Raw genomic sequence first — 20385 nt, 5'->3', positions numbered from 1 at the left:
GGTTTACAAACAACACAACCTACATTTAGGGCAAAGGCACAAATTAATAACACATTTACAGTGTTTTTTTAAGTGGGGTATTTATAGAATTTAGTGCATAATAATGATAATAATCATCATCATAACAAAAATCCAAAGTTATTCTATGGCTACTTATGACACCATTTGTCGTGGAGTTCGAACACTAGACCTAGTATTTTTCGATCAACAATTAGGTGATAACTTCTCTCTCACCTGGCCTGTTTCTCTCAAAGTTTCCACTGCTTGCTTGTGAGTTGCACCATCCAGACCTTTTCCATCAACTGAAAGCACTCTGTCGCCTGACAATAGTAAAGCACGTCTGAATGTTAGGCAAAGTTAACATATGAAGGCAGCAATATCACAGCTACTGATTTTGGCAGCGCCACACACCTATTTGTACAACTACTGTACATACCTTTCCTAATTCTCGCATCAAGGTCAGCTGCTCCTTTAGGAATTATAGCCTTCACATAAATCCCACCATGTCTTACGCTTGTATTCACCCCACCCTAAAAGGGAAAACAAGAGTGATATTTACCACTTAAATAAAACCCACAGACCTAATTCTACTACAGTGCAAGCTTTTATAGTAAGTGAAAACTTGCCACCATCACCCCTTATCAATTTGCTCAATCCAAAACACGGGAAGCAATAGTAAAGGTACACTAGGCACACTGCTATTCTGGTCAGTCTTGAATATTAAAAGGTGCAGCGCCTAAGGCTTTAAAGTCCATCTTCATTCACTTTATGAGCTTCAATACACTTTCCATGCCCCTTCATGATTCTCCTTGAAGAGTTTCTGAATGTATGACACTATTATGTATGCCTTGTTTCTATTTAACCACCTACAGGCATTCAAGTTTCAATGAGCTGGTTCCAAGTAGTAGAAGACTTGGCCCAGGAACTAAAATAAATGCGATTGAAGACGTGGAAAAAAATCCAATAACTTCTGGGTTAAGGGTACTGAACAGATATACAGTGCCTATATAAAGTCTAAACAAAATGTTCACCTTTTTGCCTTATAGTCTGGAATTAAAATTTATTAAAATATATATTTTTCATTTATTTACAAATCCTACCCCACAACTTCCAAGTGAAAAAAATATTCTAGAAATTTGTAGAAGTGGCCTCCATCTGTGTTAAATTGTAGTGATTCACATGATTTCAGGATAAATTCACCAGTTCCTATAGGTTCCCTCTCCTGGGTACTGCATTTCAAAGCAAAAACTCAACCATGAGCACCAAGGCTCTTTCAAAAGAACTCTGGGACAAAGTTGTTGAAAGGTACAGATCAGGGGATGGGTATAAAAAAAAAAAATAATAGGCCTTGAATATCCCTTGGAGCACCGTCAAGACGATTATTAAGAAGTGGAAGATGTATAGCACCACCAAGACCCTGCCTAGATCAGGCCCTCCCTCCAAAATGGATGATCGAGCAAGAAAGAGACTGATCAGAGAGACTACCAAGAGGTCAATGGCAGCTTTGCAAGAGCTACAGGCTTTTATGGTCAAGACTGGTCAAAAGGTGCTTGTAACAGCAATATCCAAAGCACTCCACAAATCTGGCCTGTATGGTAGAGTGGCAAATAGGAAGCCATAACTCAAGAAAGCCCACCTTGAATCCCATTTGAAGTATGCAAAAAACACTCAGGAGATTCTGTAGCCATGTGGCAAAAAGTTTTGTGGTCTGACGAAACTAAAATGGAACTTTTTGGCTTAAATGCAAAGTGTTATGTTTGGCGCAAACCCAAAACAGCACATCACCCAAAGAACACCATCCCTATTGTGAAGCATGGTGGTGGCAGCATCCTGTTTTGGGGATGTTTCTCATTGGCAGGGACTGGGGCACTTGTCAGCATAGAAGGGAAAATGAATGGAGCAAAGTACTGAGAATTCCTTGAGGAAAACCTGCTGCCCTCTGCAAGAAAGCTGAAACTAGGACGGAAGTTCACCTTTCAGCAGGACCCAAAAGCACACAACCAAAGCTACACTGGAGTGGCTATGGAACAAAAAGGTAAATGTCCTTGAGTGGCCCAGTCAGAGTCCCAACCTAAATCCAATCGAAAATTTGTGACTTGAAGATTGCTGTCCATCAACTCTCCCCAAGGAACTTGACAGAGCTTGAACAGTTTTGTAAAGAACGGTAAAATACTGCCAAACCTACGTGTGCAAAGTTGGTGGAGACCTATCCCAACAGACTCATAGCTGTAATTGCTGCCAAAGGTGCTTCCACCAAGTATTAACTCAGGGGGGTGGAGACTTATGCAATTATGATCTTTCAGTTTTGTATTTATCATTTTTTTCTCTCAAAAAAACTTTTTTCCTCATAACAGTGTGGCGTATGGTGTGTAGATAAGTGGAAAAAATCCTCATTTAAATGCATGAAAGTCTGAGGCACTGACACAACAAAATGAGAAAAAAGTTCAAGGGGGGTGTAGACTTTCTATAGGCACTGTATATATATATATATATATATATATATATATATATATATATATATATATATATATATATATATACACACACACACACACATTTTGAACTTAAAAAACAAAACAAAACAAAAAAAAAACTTATAAATGTATGCTTTTTGACATGTAAAACTGCAAAAAACAGGCATGCATACACTTAACAAAAAAGTTTAAAAACATCCCAATCTATTATATGAGGCAAATTAAAAGCATGCAGTCTTCTCATTGTGTGAAATGAAACTCAGCATGCAGTCTAAAAAAAAAACAAACACATTTTTTACTTTTATTTAATGTGCTTCGACCTGAAGAAATTTCTGTTGATTTCTATTGTTAGCACGCAAAGTGACAAAGCTTAGAAGTTCTTTACATGCAGCACAGCTGGAGACAAACACTGAGAAAAAGAAAGAACAGAAAAGACAGAGGAACTCTGAAAGCCTTGCCGAACAGTACCGTGACACTTATGCCCAGGCTGTTGTCTTTTTTAGACAATTCTACTTCAAATAAATCTCCTGGTTTGAGATCATTAACAAGGTGGGCATTGCCTCTTATTTTTCCTATGGTGCTGGCTGGAGAGATCTCCTGTAAACAGACAACAGTGAATAGTGTTTGAAAACAATCTTGTAACAAGACAGTTTTATATTAACAACATGGTGAACGATAAATTAAGATAAGTTTTGGGTAGTGTCCCAAAATACTTGTGAAAACGAGTATTAAACCTCTATTGAATTTATATGACTGTTCACTGCCAACAGTAGGCCGTAAAACATTTTATGCAGATTAATGTTATTTGCAATGGTTATCCAGTTTTAAAACAGGATTGTACTAATTAGTCTAGATGCTGAGAAACGGTCTTGTCAAACCACATTTGGAAGAAAATTGAAGTGGTAACAATTAAATGTGGTGCAGTTATTTATTCAATTAATTTTAATGACCAAGATCTAGATATTAGACGCATACATGGAAAATGCTTTTACGTCTCAACATACACATATACATTTCACATTCGAAAAAAATATAAAACCACAATAATCTGATCTTACGGCAAAAAACACTATAATATCTTCTTTTTGGTTGCGTGGGGATTTCTGCCCATGTCTGGGTAATAGACTCCTGTTCTGTAGAGTTTTGTTATTTACTATGTGCTTAACTAGCTCAATTATAAAAGTTGCCTACTGGTAATTTGTGACTGGTATAGTTGCAGAGCCTTACCAAAGTATTTCACACTAAAGAGTTTTACTCTACAGAACTGCTAATAGAGTCAAAACTCTGGAGGGCTATTCTAAAATTCTGAACCACTTGCTGTGGATGTAGGTCAAGGAGCCCTACTGTTTCAGGATACTGTAACTAATGTTGTATTTACAGTAGTGGTGAGGAAGTATGTTACTGACATACATGTTACTCATAGTAAAGCTAGAAATTATTACACAATGTGGTTTTCAATGGCATCTGTTAAGAAACCTTGTCTTTGTATATGAAAAATCTGATACATACTTTACCAGTTAAAAATAATTCCAGTTAAATCACTACAAAAACGCAAGAACATCACTGGAGGAGAATAGATTTGTATGACTTTGTCAAACCTACACATTTTACCTTTAACATTTGCTGCTCCTGACTACTTGAGTATGTGTCCTCATCCATGTCCGAGTCCCCTCTATCTGAATAATCTAGATCTTTGCTATTTTCAGGACTTCTTAATTTTCTGCTTTTGCTTCCACTTGGTAACAACATTTCTGCTGGAACTGTTCTTTCAGAATGGTAAGGTGGAGGTGGTGGCATAGATCCATCAGCAACCTGATTCCTATTGAAACCCTTGCTATGGCTTTGAGGAAGGCTTGCGCTTTCAGTTCTAGAATCCTGTGAGCTTACGCTGCCTTTCCTCTTGCTCAAAGACACAACGGAAGATGCATCAGATGTAGCTCTTTGGTGGCCCTGGAGCCTGGTGTGTTCTTCCGATGAAGATTCCTCTTCGTGTTCCTGTCTTCTGCCAGGTGACCTTGTATGACCCCTGGTCTTATGATGTGATGTGGCTGAAGAAGGTTCTTAAGAGACAATTAAGATACATGTTAGTTTAAATGTGTTTATACAGGATAGGCCTTTTAACACCAAGTAGTTATTTACAATGTGGTCCTTTCTCAGAATCTCTGTTGTACACAAACCACATAGGCTCTCAGTTTTACGTTGCACAGTAAGAAACTGTCCATCCCATGTTGTTTAAACAGCAGTCTCAATTTAAAACTAAGAAAAATATGAACTTAGAATGGGAGGGGATACTACCTGCTGAGTACTTAAGTCACATTTAAGCAAACCTCTCAGTTTTCAAACCCCAAAATGCTATATATAATGTTCTTGAATCTGATCCTGAGGGATCACTTACAACTAGGCATAATTTCTATTTTAAAAAAATGGTCAAATAATAATGCTCATTACTGCAGGGTGTTTTTATAGCTTGATACTAATTAATGAGAAGTCATTAAATCTCACAAAAACAAGTGATGCAAATCAGCTTCAACAGTTTTTTTTATAAGTCATTTAATTTATATTCCCCATTCAGACACTTCTGCAGTTCTGCAGGGCTGCACACAACAAGAACTCACTGACTTGTAAGATATTTTACCTTGATAAAGCCTCTCCTTTGGTTGAGAAACAACCAGTGTGACATCATCTGGGGCATTCTGTAGTATCTCCACGGCTGCATCATGGGCAACACCCTCCAGTGTCACGTTATTTACTGATAGCAAGCGGTCTCCTGCAGAAACCACAAACACACTGTATGTACAATACAAAAGAACATCACATCAGAGAGGTAATGCAAGTACTGATGGATGAGTCTTGAAATACTGTAGCCATTAAACAATCATGAATTCTGAGGCTAAACCAAGGGCACCTTGTCAAGTACACGAGTACTGTTATTTATCAGAATTAAGTCTGTTTTTGGTGCTTTAATTAAACTGTTTGAACAAATACTGGTAATGGGAACTTTATTTTTTATTTATTTACAAATATAAAAATAAGGTAATTGAAGGTTTTTTAATTATAACTAACTGGCCACAAATTGACCAGTGCCGCCCACATTTATCACAGTGGAATCCAAAATGTCCAAATAGGACACCTGAAAAAATGTCCCTGAGTGTGAACTCCTAAATGAGAGTACCTGGCTTCAAGTGTCCATCCAGGTCTGCTGGGCCGCCCGGGGTAATTGAACTGATGAGGATGCCCAGGTCCATTCTGCCAGTGTTCTCTCCACCAACTATCTGAAACCCTGGGACAGTGATGCAGACACAGCACTGTAATATTTTTATGCCCAAGTTCACCCTAGAATCCCCAATTCCCGTTGGGTGTGGCTGACTAGACTTACAGCACTATATGGAACTAAATGCACACCACACACACACACACACACACACACACACACACACACACACAAACAATGCCACATTAGCGACACCTGTCAACCACTGCTTTTGTCTAAACAGTGAGCACCACAACTAGGTTGAGAGTAAGGGTGTAACGATTCATGAATCATGATGCTTTCTTTAAATAATATATTGTTTTTGTAATAGGAGGTATGCATTATTTGTATCGTGATAGAATACCAAAAAGACATCATAGCTCACTGTAGTTTACTGAGGGTTCTTCAGTGAAGAATAATTGTGTTTTATAGATGGTATGAATGCACACATGTACTCTCCCAAATTCATTTACTTTTAACAAAACAGTTCTTCATTAAAATTATCATTTGATCGTATTATGCATCATACAAGTAGTAGTTTTATACAGACACATTTACTTTATTCACTTCCACTTGTTGTGTTTTCCAATTGAGTCAAAGGGAAGCTTAAGCTTTGTGTCCCTTATAAAGCCTGTACTGTTTTTAGTGTCAATCCAAGCAGCACAACAGGGCCCCACAACCTGGTTTGCAGAGCTCCTTATTAATATTAATATAACTTAGTTTGGAAGCTTGCCACTGTACTCCAATGAAACTTGCAGTAGAGCAATACCAAACAGTACCAACGTGTTCCAGCTCTGACCTGATCATCTGGACCACTACAGATAAGCTCTTCGCTTTAACAGTTATCAGGCTTCCCACATGTGCAGGCACCTTTGTAATCCAATGATTTAGGCACTTACCCAGGCTGTATTTCACATCCTTCTTCAGATTTACCCGTGTAATCTCCCTCTCAGCAGAAGGCAAGGCACTGAGTTTCTGTTTCAGGGTTTCTATTCAAATGCCAGAAACGTAAAACATATTAGACACCCTAAGCTACATCCAGAGGGGGAAATAAACTGTTTGTTAAACAGGTCAAGGATGCGAGAGATATTTATCGCTTTAGCTTGCATTTAATTTGAATGTAAACACACAAGGATTGGTCATCTAGCATTAGAAGTGAACAGCAGTAATGCTTGTACAGAAATCATTTAGGTTTTGTTCCAATAAAGTTAGCAGCAGTAGTCGTTGTAGTAGTAGCAGCACAGTTTGATCATGAAGCCATGCAGAAAACTTCAAATGAGTAAGACAAACTGTTTAGACAGGTGGTCATAATGGAAAAACAAACATGTGGAACTGATATTCTTAGCCTTCTTCTCACTGGTACTCAAGAGTAACATCAGAATGTACATTTCAGTGCCATTCTTTCAAGAGTCAAGAGAAGACACATTTACAGCTTAAATTGTACTTCAAATCTAGCTGGCTGTGTTGGACTATGGCATCTAAGCCAATGACATAACACAGTATATTTCATGTGTTGTGAAACCACACTTAAAATACCAAATGATCACCAAAACTCTTATCAGCAGACAAACAGTAAGTAGCAGGGTTCGAAAATATAACATTGCACTTCCCCATGTGCTGCTGTTTAAATAACAGACCTGTCATTTTTCTTTTCTTTGTTAACATTCTGACAACTTTTTCAATCAATTTTCAAAATGGCCACTCTAGTACACTTGGTTTTGAGATCTGTCCTCTAAATCACTGCAGGAAGCGTTAAAAAAAACTAACAAAACAAACAAACCAAAAAAAACACAAACATATGGCTTTTCTGTTCTGTACTACATTATGGATCGTTAACTGTTGTGTTAACTGTTTGACAGTGTGGGCAATAATCCTTACACTATCAGTGCATTAGAGCGGCCATTTTGAAAAGATCTTTGAAACAGACGCTAAAGTTATTGTAAAAAGTTGTCAGGAGGTTAACAATAAAAAGAAATTACAGGTACGTTATTTAACAGTTGTAGCAACACTATTTTTTGGAACCCCGCTACTCACTCTATAAAGCTGGTAGTTTATATTATGACTATATTACAGAAACTTAGCCCTCTTAAAATATCAGTACTTTGTACATTATTTTATAATATGGAAGCACCCATTATCAGGCCTCTATTAATGGCACAATGTGAGTGAATTAGGGAGATACAGCTTTTATATATTACAGAATACATTGTAGGGGTACATTTGGTAACATTCACAAGAGGCATGCCATTTAACAAAATGTGTGCTACAAAAAGCAGGAGTTTATTTTTTGCCCAACCTGACCTCCAACCAGACTGTCCAAGAAGAACAGTAAGGTTTCTAAATCATTAACTAGCAAGCCTTGTGTTAGTACATTATATTTAAAAAGGGGGATAATTCCTTTAAAATGTGTTTTAGCTTTGTCTATTCACCACCCCTTTTCTGCAAGCTACAATTTATGCCTTGTGAAAACAGTGAGAAGGAGGCCAGTGATGACCTTGCCAACAATGCAAGCTGGAAGAATATTAAAGAATCACACTATTACCTGAAGCAGATGTCTGCAAGGATGGCAAAGAAATAAAGAGTAAGACTGACAGAACACAGTATAGCAGATTGTATTCAGTGCAAAGTAGAAGGGAAAGAAGTAATCCTCAAGTTATTTTTAAACCTACCATTGGCATTTAACGGACCAGGTGTTGAGGGCATGCCCGAGCTGTGCATGCTTACCCCTGAATAAAAGAAAAGTAAAAATTGTGATTTCACTTGAATCAACAAAAAGCTCTCAATGCTTCTGCTACAGTTATACATGACCATGGTTATGCAGTTTTTGTCCCTGGGTGGTGACACTGGCAAACAGTGTCTCTCCCACTCGTCCAAAGTTAGAAATATTTCAAAACTATCAAGAAATTATTCTAAAATGCACCTTTGTTGCTACTTGCTAGTATGAAAAACTTAATATTTTTTATTGGGTCTGTTATTTAGTTTTTCTGCCAATCTGATAAGGGAAAAAAGAAAAACAGGTTTTCCAAACTTAAGCCTAGATATATTCACTGAAAAGACCCATGCTGAGGTTTTACCTCACCAGAAAAAATCAGAGCAGCTTATTTCATTTACAGTACATGCAGCTCTGAAATGAACAAGGAATGTGACAGATTGCTAACACGGTGAAACAGAGTCCAGTCCTTACCTATAACATAAGCCTGTCCTGTGTCTTCAAAGGAGGATGAGTCACACTCCAGCTGTCGTTTGCCGGGGCTTCGTTTCAAGCCTGCCAAGGTTTTAGAACTGAAAAGACTAATGGAATGGAAAGAAGAGAAAATGCAATTATCACAGCCAGCAGAGCAAAATAAATACACAATATACATCTTTTGGATACTGGGTTAGTTCAAGCATCACAGTCGCAAATGAACAGGACTAGTTACATACAATGGATTATCTCCATTCTAAATACAAACACATCTATGCAACAAAATCATTCTAGATGATGTATAGTCTAGATCATGTATAAAGAACAATAAACTTAAACACTTATAATATAGCGCCCTGATTACTATTGCTTACATTTTAATTGGACATTCTTTATACAACTGTATGCGGTTCCTGATTTATTCATATCTAGGAAGAAACCACATTACTATCAAGATTGCTCTTTTTTGGTGGAAAAAAAATATTGTGGAAAGGATGCCTTGCGATCAGACCAGAAAATGTAAGACAGAGCATTGCGATTGAATGTGCTGGCGTGCAGATTTATTGAAAACAAAATGTTAACACAAAACAAAACAATGGCCAAAAGAGACAGAGACACAAAAAAGAGACACAAAAAAGTACCATGCTAGGTCGAAATCCAGCATGAGTAGCAATTGCAGTTTATATTTCTTTTTAGTTTCACTCACGTCTCATTCTTCCTCCCTGAACACCCAACCCCAAGTGAGAAAACTGTGACTCTCTATATACAGCTGTGCCAGGACTCAACTGCTAATCATTCCATCTGGCCCAGGCACAGTCAGTCATAATATAATATAAAATATAATAAGATTATTCTGCTGCTGGTGGCTTAAGAGGACTACAAGACCTCTGCTTTTTTTCTGCCTCCCCATTTTTTTGACCACCAGCTGCTACTGCATATTGCACGTGTCCAGTATCAATTTTTAAATGACAAAATTTATTTAGAAAAGTTCTATTTAACCTGCTTCATAAGAATTTCTGGATTTCACGAGCCGGTCAAGACAGACTTTGCCTCACCTCCAGGCTCACCAGGCCAACAGCTGATTGGATTGACAGATCTACTGTATATTAAATTGACGTGTATACTGTACTACTCACTTATTGGGCTTTCCTGCCACTGTGATGGACTCTGTATCAGAGCATGCCCTGTGATGGGAAGGCAGTGTCCTGAGCCCCTCCATGCTGGCTGCTAGATGCATTCTGTTCAGGCTACTCTGCGGCTGGCTGTTGTAGGGGGGGACCTGTCCCTTGGGAGACTCCAGCACCTGGCTAAGGTTGTGGTAGGACTTGCTCATCATCACTCTAGGGTTGGTGGGCTCCACTGTTGACTGTGGCTTCCCCGGCAGCAGCTTGTTCAGTGAAAGGTCAGAGCAGTACGTTCTCTTGAGGCTCTCTGCTTGTACTGTATGCAGCTGTTCGAAAGGCCTGCTCATATTGCTTGTTGCCAGGCTAACTGTACTCATAGTTCGTCCCATGGGCAATACTCCAGCTGAGCCGCTGTGATAATTCAGGTGGTTCAGTGATGAACTTCCTGGAGAAGGGGGAAAAAAAAACAAAAAAAAAAAAACATTTATTTTGGAATAAAAAAGAGAAACAATCATATGAGTTGTGAAATATTAACCTGAGTAGTGTAGTATGTGTTTGACTTTCCCTTTAAACTTGGTCACCAGATGTAACTGGGTTGTAAACTACTGTTATGCATGTGAAAACCTTCAATAAAAGTGATAATACAGAACAACCATTGTGGCCATTCAATCTTAGATTAATCTCTTCCAATTATACAAAATTGTGTGTTTATGACATTGTGTTCTCCAACAGCTAAATATAACTAGATATGTAAACCAGTGTATTAACCGTGTGCTACCTACAACCACTGTGCCAAGCCGTGTTTCCTTGGCAGGTTGGGACGTTGGATCAGTGAAGAGCAGCAGCAGCCCTGTCTTACCGATGTCCTGGAGCTCCTGGTTGTTCTGTCTGGTTTTCATCTGCAGGTAGAACTTGTGCTGAGCAGAGCTGAGGTGGAGGAGGTACTGGCAGGTCTTGCTGCTGTCTGTCTGGAACAAGTGCTTTATCTCATCGGACGTGTTCTGCAGGCTGATTTTCTTTTTCTGTGGAAGATTATAAAGTGTCACCTCCTTTATATCAAATGAAAGTATATATACACACCCACACACACACGTATATAGGATGAATGGCACACAATACAGAGAAATCCTGGATAAAAACCTGCGCCCCTCTGCCAAAAAACTCAAACTGCGGAAGAAGTTTGTCTTTCAACAGGACAATGATCCAAAGCATATTGCCAGAGCAACACTGGAGTGGCTTAAAATGAAGAAAATAGATGTCCTTGAGTCGCCCAGTCAGAGTCCTGACCTTAACCCCATCAGAAATCTGTGGCAAGACCTCAAAATTGCTGTCCATCACTGTTCCCCAACTAACTTGACACAGCTGGAGCAATTTTGCAAGGAGGAATGGGCAAATGTTGCTCCATCACGGTGTGAAAAGTTAATAGACTTATCCAAAAAGACTACTGGCTGTAATAGCTGCCAGAGGTGGTTCAACCAAGTATTGACCCAGGGGGATGAATAAAGAAAATGACATTTCAGTTTTTTATTTTTTATTATTTTATTGTTTACTATTTTCTATCTTTTTGGGGGGGCTCTGTGAAGAAGAATGTGTGACTCACAAATAAAAATTCCCAATCTAATGCATCAAAATCCCAGGCTGTGAGACTCTTAAATGTGAAAAAAGGGATGGGGGCTGAATACTTTTTCAAGGCACTGTGTGTGTGTGTGTGTGTGTATATATATATATATATATATATATATATATATATATATATATATATATATATATATATATATATATATATATATATAGTACCAGTCAAAAGTTTGAGTACACTTGCTGGAAAGTAGGTTTTTTTCATAACTGACAATGTTTTAAGTCATATACGTTTCTGTAAATACTTGAAAATGAAAACACGTGTTACAATATACAAAACAAAACATAAGGAGTATCAAAGCAATGTTGAAAATTGTCTCTAAATCTTGGATTCCTCAAAACAGCCACTCTTGCAAGTTCTATGGGATTGAGGTCTGCAGACTGGGCAGGCCAGGTCATTAGACTGAGTTGTCCTTCACTTTCCTTCTTCGCCAGAAGTTCTTGCACAATTTTGAGGTGTGTTTCGGGTCATTATCTTGCTGAAGAATGAAGGACTGCCCAACTAGCCGTAATCCTGATGGAATGGCATGCCTCTGAAGTACGCTATGATAGCCATGCAGGTTGAGCTTGCCATGGACTTGGTAAAGATCACCAACTCTGTCACCAGCAAAGCAACCCCAGACCATGACGCTGCCTCCTCCATGCTTGACAGTGGGAGCTACACATGCAGAACTCATGCGCTCACCCTCTCTGTGACAATGATTTCTTTGCAGCAATTCTTCCAGTTAAGCCAGCTTCACGCAATCTCCTCTGAACAGTTGATGTTGAAACATCTGTACTTCTAGTAGCATTTAGCTGAGCTTGTATTTCAGGGGCGGTTAATCACCGGTTTCGCAGACTTTTGACTCGAATGAACTTGTTCTCTGATTCAGAGGTCACCCTTGGCCTGCCTGACCTTGTTCGGTCCTCATGAGTGCCACTTTCTTCAAGTCGTTTGATGGTCTTGGCCACAGCAGTTACAGACACTTGCAAAGTTATTGCGATTTGTCTTAAAGATTGACCTTCATTTCTTGAAGTAATTACAGACTCTTTTCTTTGCTTAACTGAGCATATTTTGCCATTTTCTGCTCCCTTACATTCAGGAATGACAAACTTGTGCCTATGCTATCTATATTTATAGTAATCATGGACCCTCACCTGTTAACAATAATTGGTGACAAAATGTTAATTAGGTAACATGCTGGTTAACTCAGAGAACATCTAACAAAGACACTTTTACACTTAGGCCAGTGTTCTAACACCGTGTTTTACACATTTCAGACTTCTAACTGACTTGGGTTTCAGACTGAAATCCCCTTGCTTTGGGTGACCATTTTCTTGAAATTGAGAAGATTTACATTTTCATTTAAAAATTTATTTTTTGAATGCAATTCACTTATGATTATCAACTTATATAAGTACACGTATCATAATGAAATATTAAGTGTTTATAGACAAGTTTATACAGTTAAAAGCATAGATAATCATGAAAAACCTGGTTTAAGCAGGTGTACCCAAAATTTTGACTATATATATATATATATATATATATAAACAAGCATTGTCAACACATTTGTTATGCAATTAAAGTAAACACAAGTATTGAAGAGCACCATTTAATTCCAGGCCTTATCTTTGCCTGCTAGACCACATGTCCTCTGCCACAAGTCCTCTGCCAAATTATGTTTTTTGAATCATTACTCCCCAAGGTATAAAAATTAAAAGAGAATTAAATATTTAATATGATTGATTAAATCAATTTTAAATCTGTAAACTTTTTAAAATGTGTGTAGTTGTTTTAATTAACATGAAAAGCTAGTTGAAGCAAAGCAGTCTACCACAGCTCATGCCCTAATTAATGTAGCCTCTCAACAATTACTGAACAATGGTCAGTTAAGAGTGTTGTGCTTGTTCAATACAGCAGCTCTGAGTTCTAAAGCAAAACGGTAAGGGCTATTATTTCAAAGAAGCTGGGCGTGATATTGTGTCAAATTCAGGTTGTTTTTGAAAACATGTCACCTTCTGCCAAGATGAAAGCCCCTCCACCGTTTTCTTATTATAGTGCAATATTCAAATGCACAGCAAGTATTGTAAAGTCTGTAAAAGCCATAGTCTTTTTTCATTACCAAATTACTTATTACTTTACAGTTATGTAAATAAAAGTACATCATTTTACGAATTACTTTAAAATCTACCAACCTGATCAAACTAAAGTTCTGAGAAGGTAACTGGGCTATTGGCGGTGCTTCATTTTATTTATCAGCTACTTACTTACTTTACTTTTAAAAAGCACATATCTGGGCCCAGCTAAAATAGTACAAATTAATTAATTGAAACTTACAAATTAAACCTAAACATGCTTTGAGTTTAAGCTGCAAACTATTTTTTTTTTAATTGTACTTCAGTAAGAAGCTTTAAAACATCTCAGTTTCCACTATGCATGAACCAAAAGCAGAAAGGGGACATTTCCAGGACACAATGGGGTCTGTCAGTATTGAACAGACATGTCCAAATCTATTAATTCTATCTATCTATTATTAGCCCTGTTCTCTTTCAGGCAGAATCTCAGAAACCAAAAGTGGTCTTACAGTGAAAGAGATCTTCTTTGTTTCCCTCCAGGGAAACCGGAGGACTGGAGTGCGAGCTCCATTGTGCATTTCAAAGATAAGGACACCTTTGGAGCAGACCCCTAGCATTATCCCAGTCTGAGATTTCTTCTCTGGCAGCACCCGGTGAAAGTGAACCCCATACTCTGGCAGTTTTTGGCACACCTGAGGGAAACAAAGAAAAAAAATACTGTTGTGATGCTGCAGTTTGAAAGCCTCATTTAATAGAGTCTAGCACACTTTTGGCAGTCAGTTTGTGCTGGCCTTGGTTCTCACACACAACTGTGTTTATTTGCAAAGCAAGTAATTTGGAAGCAGTTGCTTGTTTTTACTTTGCTATTCTCTACAGTGAACTATAAGATGATGAAAATCTGTAGATCATATCTATAATCATCAATGGCCAGACTGCGCTAGTACAAGGACAGTGGCATTGTGGCCCGTATTTACCACAGATGAGCTGTCATCAACATGTTTTTAATACTTTTTGTAAACCCCTTTTTTATAATTAAAATTTGACAGTTCACCCCCCAGTCTTTGTATTAGTAGTTTACAGGTTGTTTGTTTACTGCGATCTGTGCAATATTTTGAAAAACAATAAAAGATTGTGTAAAAAAAAAAAACAACATTTTAACCTCTTCTATATACCAGCAAATCAATCACCTATGACTATATAAAGGTACTGTAGCTCACAGGGTGCAGCACTACCTTTGTGGCTGCATAAAACACACTAATGCTTAATACCTTGACAAACTCAGTGAACAAGTTACAGTCTCTCTTTTCCTTTCTACAATTGCCAGGATTGCCATAATAACAGTAAATTCCTGAAGTGATATAACCACCGCTAGCTTGTAGTTCATTTAACAAAACACATGTTATACCTTCAGAAACTCAAATTCGGTTTCCTTCTCTGAAGCTCCAAAGTAGGTGCTGTGTAGTTTTGGAAGCTCTTCCTTGATGTAAGACTGGTCCACTTTCTCAAGAACTGTTGTCGCTAAATAATGCTCAAGTCTAAAGTAGGTTTTCCCATGAACCTAGAACATAAGGTCCAAAAACTGAAGATTGAAGAAAACATGAACACACCCAACAGTTTGTTTTACAAGAAATTATACTTTGACAATGCGAAAACAAAAACCTTTAATGCATGTGGGCAGTTTCTTTTTCCTTTGTACCTACAGATCACTATCATTGAGTATCTAGAGACTATATAAACCAGGCTTTAAAAGTAAATAAGCACTGTGAGAATCACACCTCTGGCTGGTAATCACCAAACTCTGCCTGCAGTGCTAGTGACGCCAGCAGTAATGTGGTCTCCTCATCACACCGCATCCTCTCTTCCAAGATATCCCTGCGGAGCTGCAAGTAGTACTGGTGTTTCGTGAGTGTGTGCCTGGGATAACGGAAACATAGACATAAACACACTAACCTCAACCAACACAAATATCCCAATTATTTTTGGAGGGTAGTGTTTATCATCCATATATTCAAACTGACAATCACAAATTCTGATCTAAAACTTAAGAAAGTCACATAGACAAGCGTTTCAGCTAATTCAGCGAAGACTTTAGGAACCTATCCACAATTCACTGTCCTGAGGTAAAGTATCTTCCCAACAAAACATTTACATATTTAACAAAAACACTTAATAAAATTAACTTATATGATGTAACTTTTAACAGAAACCCATTTCAATAGGTTTAGCCATTTAAATAATATATATATATATATATATATATATATATATATATATATATATATATATATATATATATATATACACACACACACACACACACACACACATATATATATATATATATATATATATATTAAAAAAACTTACTGGTAGGTTGACGTCATCAACAAAAAACTTAATGCGGAAGAAGAGGTTAAAGTTGACGACCGTTTTCTTTTTTTTGGGATCATCTTTCCAACCCTCTGGTGCCACTTTAGAAAGCTTTAGATCCGGATCAACAAAGAAAAACTCATTTTCTGCAACAATAAATGGATCTAATTTAGTTCTACAAGCTGGTAAAAACTAATTTTCTGCAGTAACAAATGGATCAAATTCAGTTCTACAAGATGGTAAAAAAATTACATCCAACTCCTCACAAACTCTTCACATAAATAAACCCCCAAAACCAATCAAACTTTTTCACACTGTAATTCTTGTAGAGTTGGCACCACTTTAACTTGGATTTACAATGCAAACCTAATCCTGCCCAATGTCTTTACTTATAATAAGGTCTTTAGGACAACGTTCATACATATTCACAAATCAGCTTTGCTTTAATGGAATGTTACCATGAACACATGTACTGGCAGGATTAATATGAAACACGTCACCCACCAGAAGGAAAATACCAAATTATATGTGACCCTTCCTGCCGCAGACTAATTGCACGTTAGGGATGGGTAATTTTGATATTTATTACACGTAGTTTCTGCTTTAATGTATATTTATACAAGTGTTTGTCAAAGAAGCTAAAAACCATCAGAAATGGAAAGTAGTTCAATGAACAGGCTACCTTTCAGATATGCTAAACTAAACAAATGATGCTCCACCAGACCAATCTGGGCAACAACCATGTCAAACACATCTTTGCAGATAGACTTGGTGTCACATGTTAGCTCCAGCTTCTGTCCACTCAACAGCAGAATATTCACTTTCCGTCGAAGATCTTCCCCCTTTCCTTTCTTAGTCTGCCGACAATAAAGACAAACACACTGTATTTGGTTACAAGCAAAATAAAATATATGGATAATGAACTGGAAATTTTAAAGTATCTAGACCTTTTTTTTACTAATACATGAAACATTTTTCAGGAGAGATGCTGCAAGTTCCTTCCACCTAGATACTATGGCTTTTTCATTATTTCTTTCTTTCCTATTTAAAAGGGCATATTGTAAGTTTCCTGATGTTTGTGTACGTGAAATATTTGCATGTCATGTGTGTTGCTAGAGATGTTGCTAACACAGGATACAATAATATGCATGAAAACTCCCACTCATTTATAAAACTTTTTTTTTTTCTTTTTCAGGCATTACCAGAATTGAAGTGGGGACATCCAATGTAACAGGTGGCTCGCTGGTCATTTTCACAAATTCAGGCCCAAAGAAATTCTGCAAAAATTCATATCACTTGAATGGAATCATGATTTCAGCATTAAAACAGGTAGACAAAACTGCTTTATGCATCAAGACCTTAAACCGTAGAACCATGCAAGCTCGTATGCATGGCCAATACAATCTGAACCAGGGGTAGTTTAGTCTTGGTTAAACAAAAGGAATAGGATCAAATATATTGAATCCCAACTGGGCATCTCATACACTGTTAGGCAGCCTCTTTGTCCTGTTCCACACAGAGAACCCAACAGGGAACATGATATTTCACCTCAGTTGGGCAACATTGGGTAAGTGTATAAAAAAATATTTAAAAAAAAAAAAAAGGAAACTCATTTAGCTTTTTGTTCGAAGCAGCAGCAGAAAACAGTATCATCAGATTAAAAGAAAGAAATACTGGTCTGGGTGAGGCCAAAAAAGCACCTTAACATTGTGTTATTTCTGCTTCTGGTAATTCTTATAGTGATTAATCTAATCAGTTGCCCCAAAAACTGACCAGTCCAATAAAAGTGACTCATTGGCAAGTTTAGTTCTCTTACAGGAACTATTTTTATTTTTATTTTTTTTTAGCTTTAGGGTTGATATGCAGCACACCATTACCTTCAGCTTCCTCCGAGTGGTTTCCAGCGCAATGTCACGCAGTGGGTCTCTGGTGACGTCCAACATAGACGCCCTGGGCAGGTCTCCTGGGTACAGGCTGAGTCTGTGAGCCATCTGAGCCTGCAGCCTCTGCATCTCCTGCTCCTGCCGCTTCAGCATCATTTCCTGACTCACCAGGTTCTCTTCGGAGGGAAGTTCATACTGCCTATTCATACTGAGGAACAGAGTGGCCTAGGGTAAGTCGTTTCACCTCTCTGTACTCTGCAAGAGAGGAACTACAGTAGGAGGATAGCTGGGCTACACAATTGGACAAAACATTTGCCTCTGTTTGTGCTAAACTATTTTATTAAATGTTAAACAAACACACATAATATCATTACCATACAAATTTGCTCACCGCTTGGTTCCAGTTCTGCCTATTCATGCTTCCTAACTCCTTTATACCAAAACAGTATTATAGCCCAATCATGTCCATTTCAAATGCTAGAAACCTTGTGCCAAATGTGTGGTCATACAATCGCCATTTATAGCCACACTGTCTGGACAAGGTATCAGTTTGAGAGGGGCCACTTATCAAACAGGGGAAACAAACTGATAATTAAAGTAATAATAAATTAAATGCAACGTTCCGTTCACCCAGCAGATGGAGCAAGCGGACTAAATAAAAATGCAGAAAAAACAGTCAGTCAGTCATACTGTTGTTACAAGTGGGTGGTATATTGTATAGTTTTTTGTATGGTATATATTGTATGCAATTTGTCAACTGCATCTTCCTTTGAATTAAATTATGCTCAGCTAAAAGATGACTTTGGTACATTAGTCCAATGACAACAGATTTTTCATACTAAAGAGATTGCACGTGGAAATCCCAGAATAAAAGTGTTAGTTAATAGCGATCCTCTGAATCCATACGAATATACTGCAAAACCTACATCCTCTTAACATCTGTCAGCAGTTGTGTGGGGAAAATAAATATCTGTTCCAAAACAGTCTAGATGAGACTGGTAGATCCAAATAATAAAACCGCCACCACCAAAATGATGCCTTCCTACCTGTGTCTGAGAGATACATGACTGGCCAGGGATACGACATCATGATCAGCAAGGACTACCTGAGAGCTATACCTTCGATTATCTTCAAGTCTCCTCACTGTCAAAGCAAGCAAAATCACATCCAGCTGAAAACACTGCACTCAAAAGCTGCTCTTCATGAGCTCACAGATCTACAACATGCATGCATGATCACAAGTCATCTACTAACCTGCAATAATCTAGCATACAAAATACATTCAGATATAAGATTTTTGAAAAAAAAAAGCTGTAGTCTAAAATAGCACAAGCCTAGTGGTATCACACGGTTTCATGTTTCATACAAAATCTTGCTTGAAACTTTAGTTTAAAATGTTTTTCTGAAAAATTATTCTCTTCAGATAAAATATTTTGCTGGTGTGAATAGTATAACGTATCAGGCTGTAGTTATACAAAGTCTGATATTAAACTGGTGGCAAGCTATATCAGCTTTTGAGTCCTAATGAGTCAGCAAAAGATCCTGCAAATTCAGCTTTTAGCAACTCATGGCTGTCATTTGTCGTAAATGTAATTGAGGGAACAAACCACTTGCTTTTGTAATTTTGTTACCAAAACACCAATATGCAGTATGGCATGTCTATAAACTATTCCAAGGATGGATTTAGTAACAGGACAGAAACTGCAACATATGGCATTTTACTTTAAAACAGTAGTGCAGTCTGATTTTAAAGCCAAAAACTGAAAGTTGCCAATGCTGATCTGTACTATTTATTATGTGATTTGTAGCCACAATGATGTAAAGTGTCAGGACGGGAGTTTTTGAAAGGGAAACTTTTGAAATTGAAGAGTTTGAGAAAGAGAGAGAACGATCTTGAGAAAGAGAGAGAAAAAAACAAATTGGCCAGAGGATGACACAAGCAGAATGAACAATTTAGTATTGATTTGCTGTGAAAATATATCACATCACGAACCAAGCTTTAAAATCAAATTCCGTTAGACGATAGTGAGAGTGTTTGAATAGCTGGTGACATTTGTGGCAATGTGGCATTCTACTATACTGTGCTACTGTACAATAACAGCATGCAAACAGTTTATCAATACAATTCTGATCCCATGACTCTGGTATGATGTGGTTTTTACCGCTTCAATGGCAAGGATTCCTGTAAAGTTTTAGGTTAGAACCGTTGTTCCCAATATCTTAGTCAGACAAAGTGTGTGATGTGTTGCTTGTGCTTAATTATTGTGTTTTACAATTCACATCTGCTAAACCCACCAAGTCCAATTCACCATTTATTTATTTATTTCCAGCTGATTTATGGCTATTCCGATTTTTACAGGCTATTAATATGCAATTACAAGCTGCTTTAGGAACATGCAAAACT

General features: G+C 37.7%; 1 protein-coding gene across 1 annotated transcript in view; it reads right to left on the bottom strand.

Annotated features, from left to right (window-relative positions):
* The window catches only part of ptpn13 (protein tyrosine phosphatase non-receptor type 13), a 92401-nt gene that overhangs the window by 28013 nt on the left and 44003 nt on the right, over positions 1-20385 (bottom strand). Inside the window, exons 10-28 of the mRNA XM_041251020.1 lie at positions 19028-19124; positions 17976-18189; positions 17301-17375; positions 16781-16955; positions 16100-16244; positions 15504-15648; positions 15134-15286; positions 14238-14420; positions 10892-11054; positions 10045-10477; positions 8909-9015; positions 8394-8450; positions 6624-6713; positions 5647-5754; positions 5110-5241; positions 4086-4534; positions 2943-3071; positions 437-530; positions 235-320 (exon numbers count right to left, since the gene is read on the bottom strand). Of these exons, the coding sequence (XP_041106954.1) occupies positions 235-320; positions 437-530; positions 2943-3071; positions 4086-4534; positions 5110-5241; positions 5647-5754; positions 6624-6713; positions 8394-8450; positions 8909-9015; positions 10045-10477; positions 10892-11054; positions 14238-14420; positions 15134-15286; positions 15504-15648; positions 16100-16244; positions 16781-16955; positions 17301-17375; positions 17976-18189; positions 19028-19124 (3035 nt within the window). The remainder of the gene's footprint in view (positions 1-234; positions 321-436; positions 531-2942; positions 3072-4085; positions 4535-5109; positions 5242-5646; positions 5755-6623; positions 6714-8393; positions 8451-8908; positions 9016-10044; positions 10478-10891; positions 11055-14237; positions 14421-15133; positions 15287-15503; positions 15649-16099; positions 16245-16780; positions 16956-17300; positions 17376-17975; positions 18190-19027; positions 19125-20385) is intronic.

The sequence above is a fragment of the Polyodon spathula genome, chromosome 1 (genome assembly GCF_017654505.1).
Source record: "Polyodon spathula isolate WHYD16114869_AA chromosome 1, ASM1765450v1, whole genome shotgun sequence".
Lineage (NCBI taxonomy): Eukaryota > Metazoa > Chordata > Actinopteri > Acipenseriformes > Polyodontidae > Polyodon > Polyodon spathula.
The sequence above is the reverse complement of the archived record's forward strand: the minus strand, read 5'-3'. Positions and strand labels throughout refer to the sequence as shown.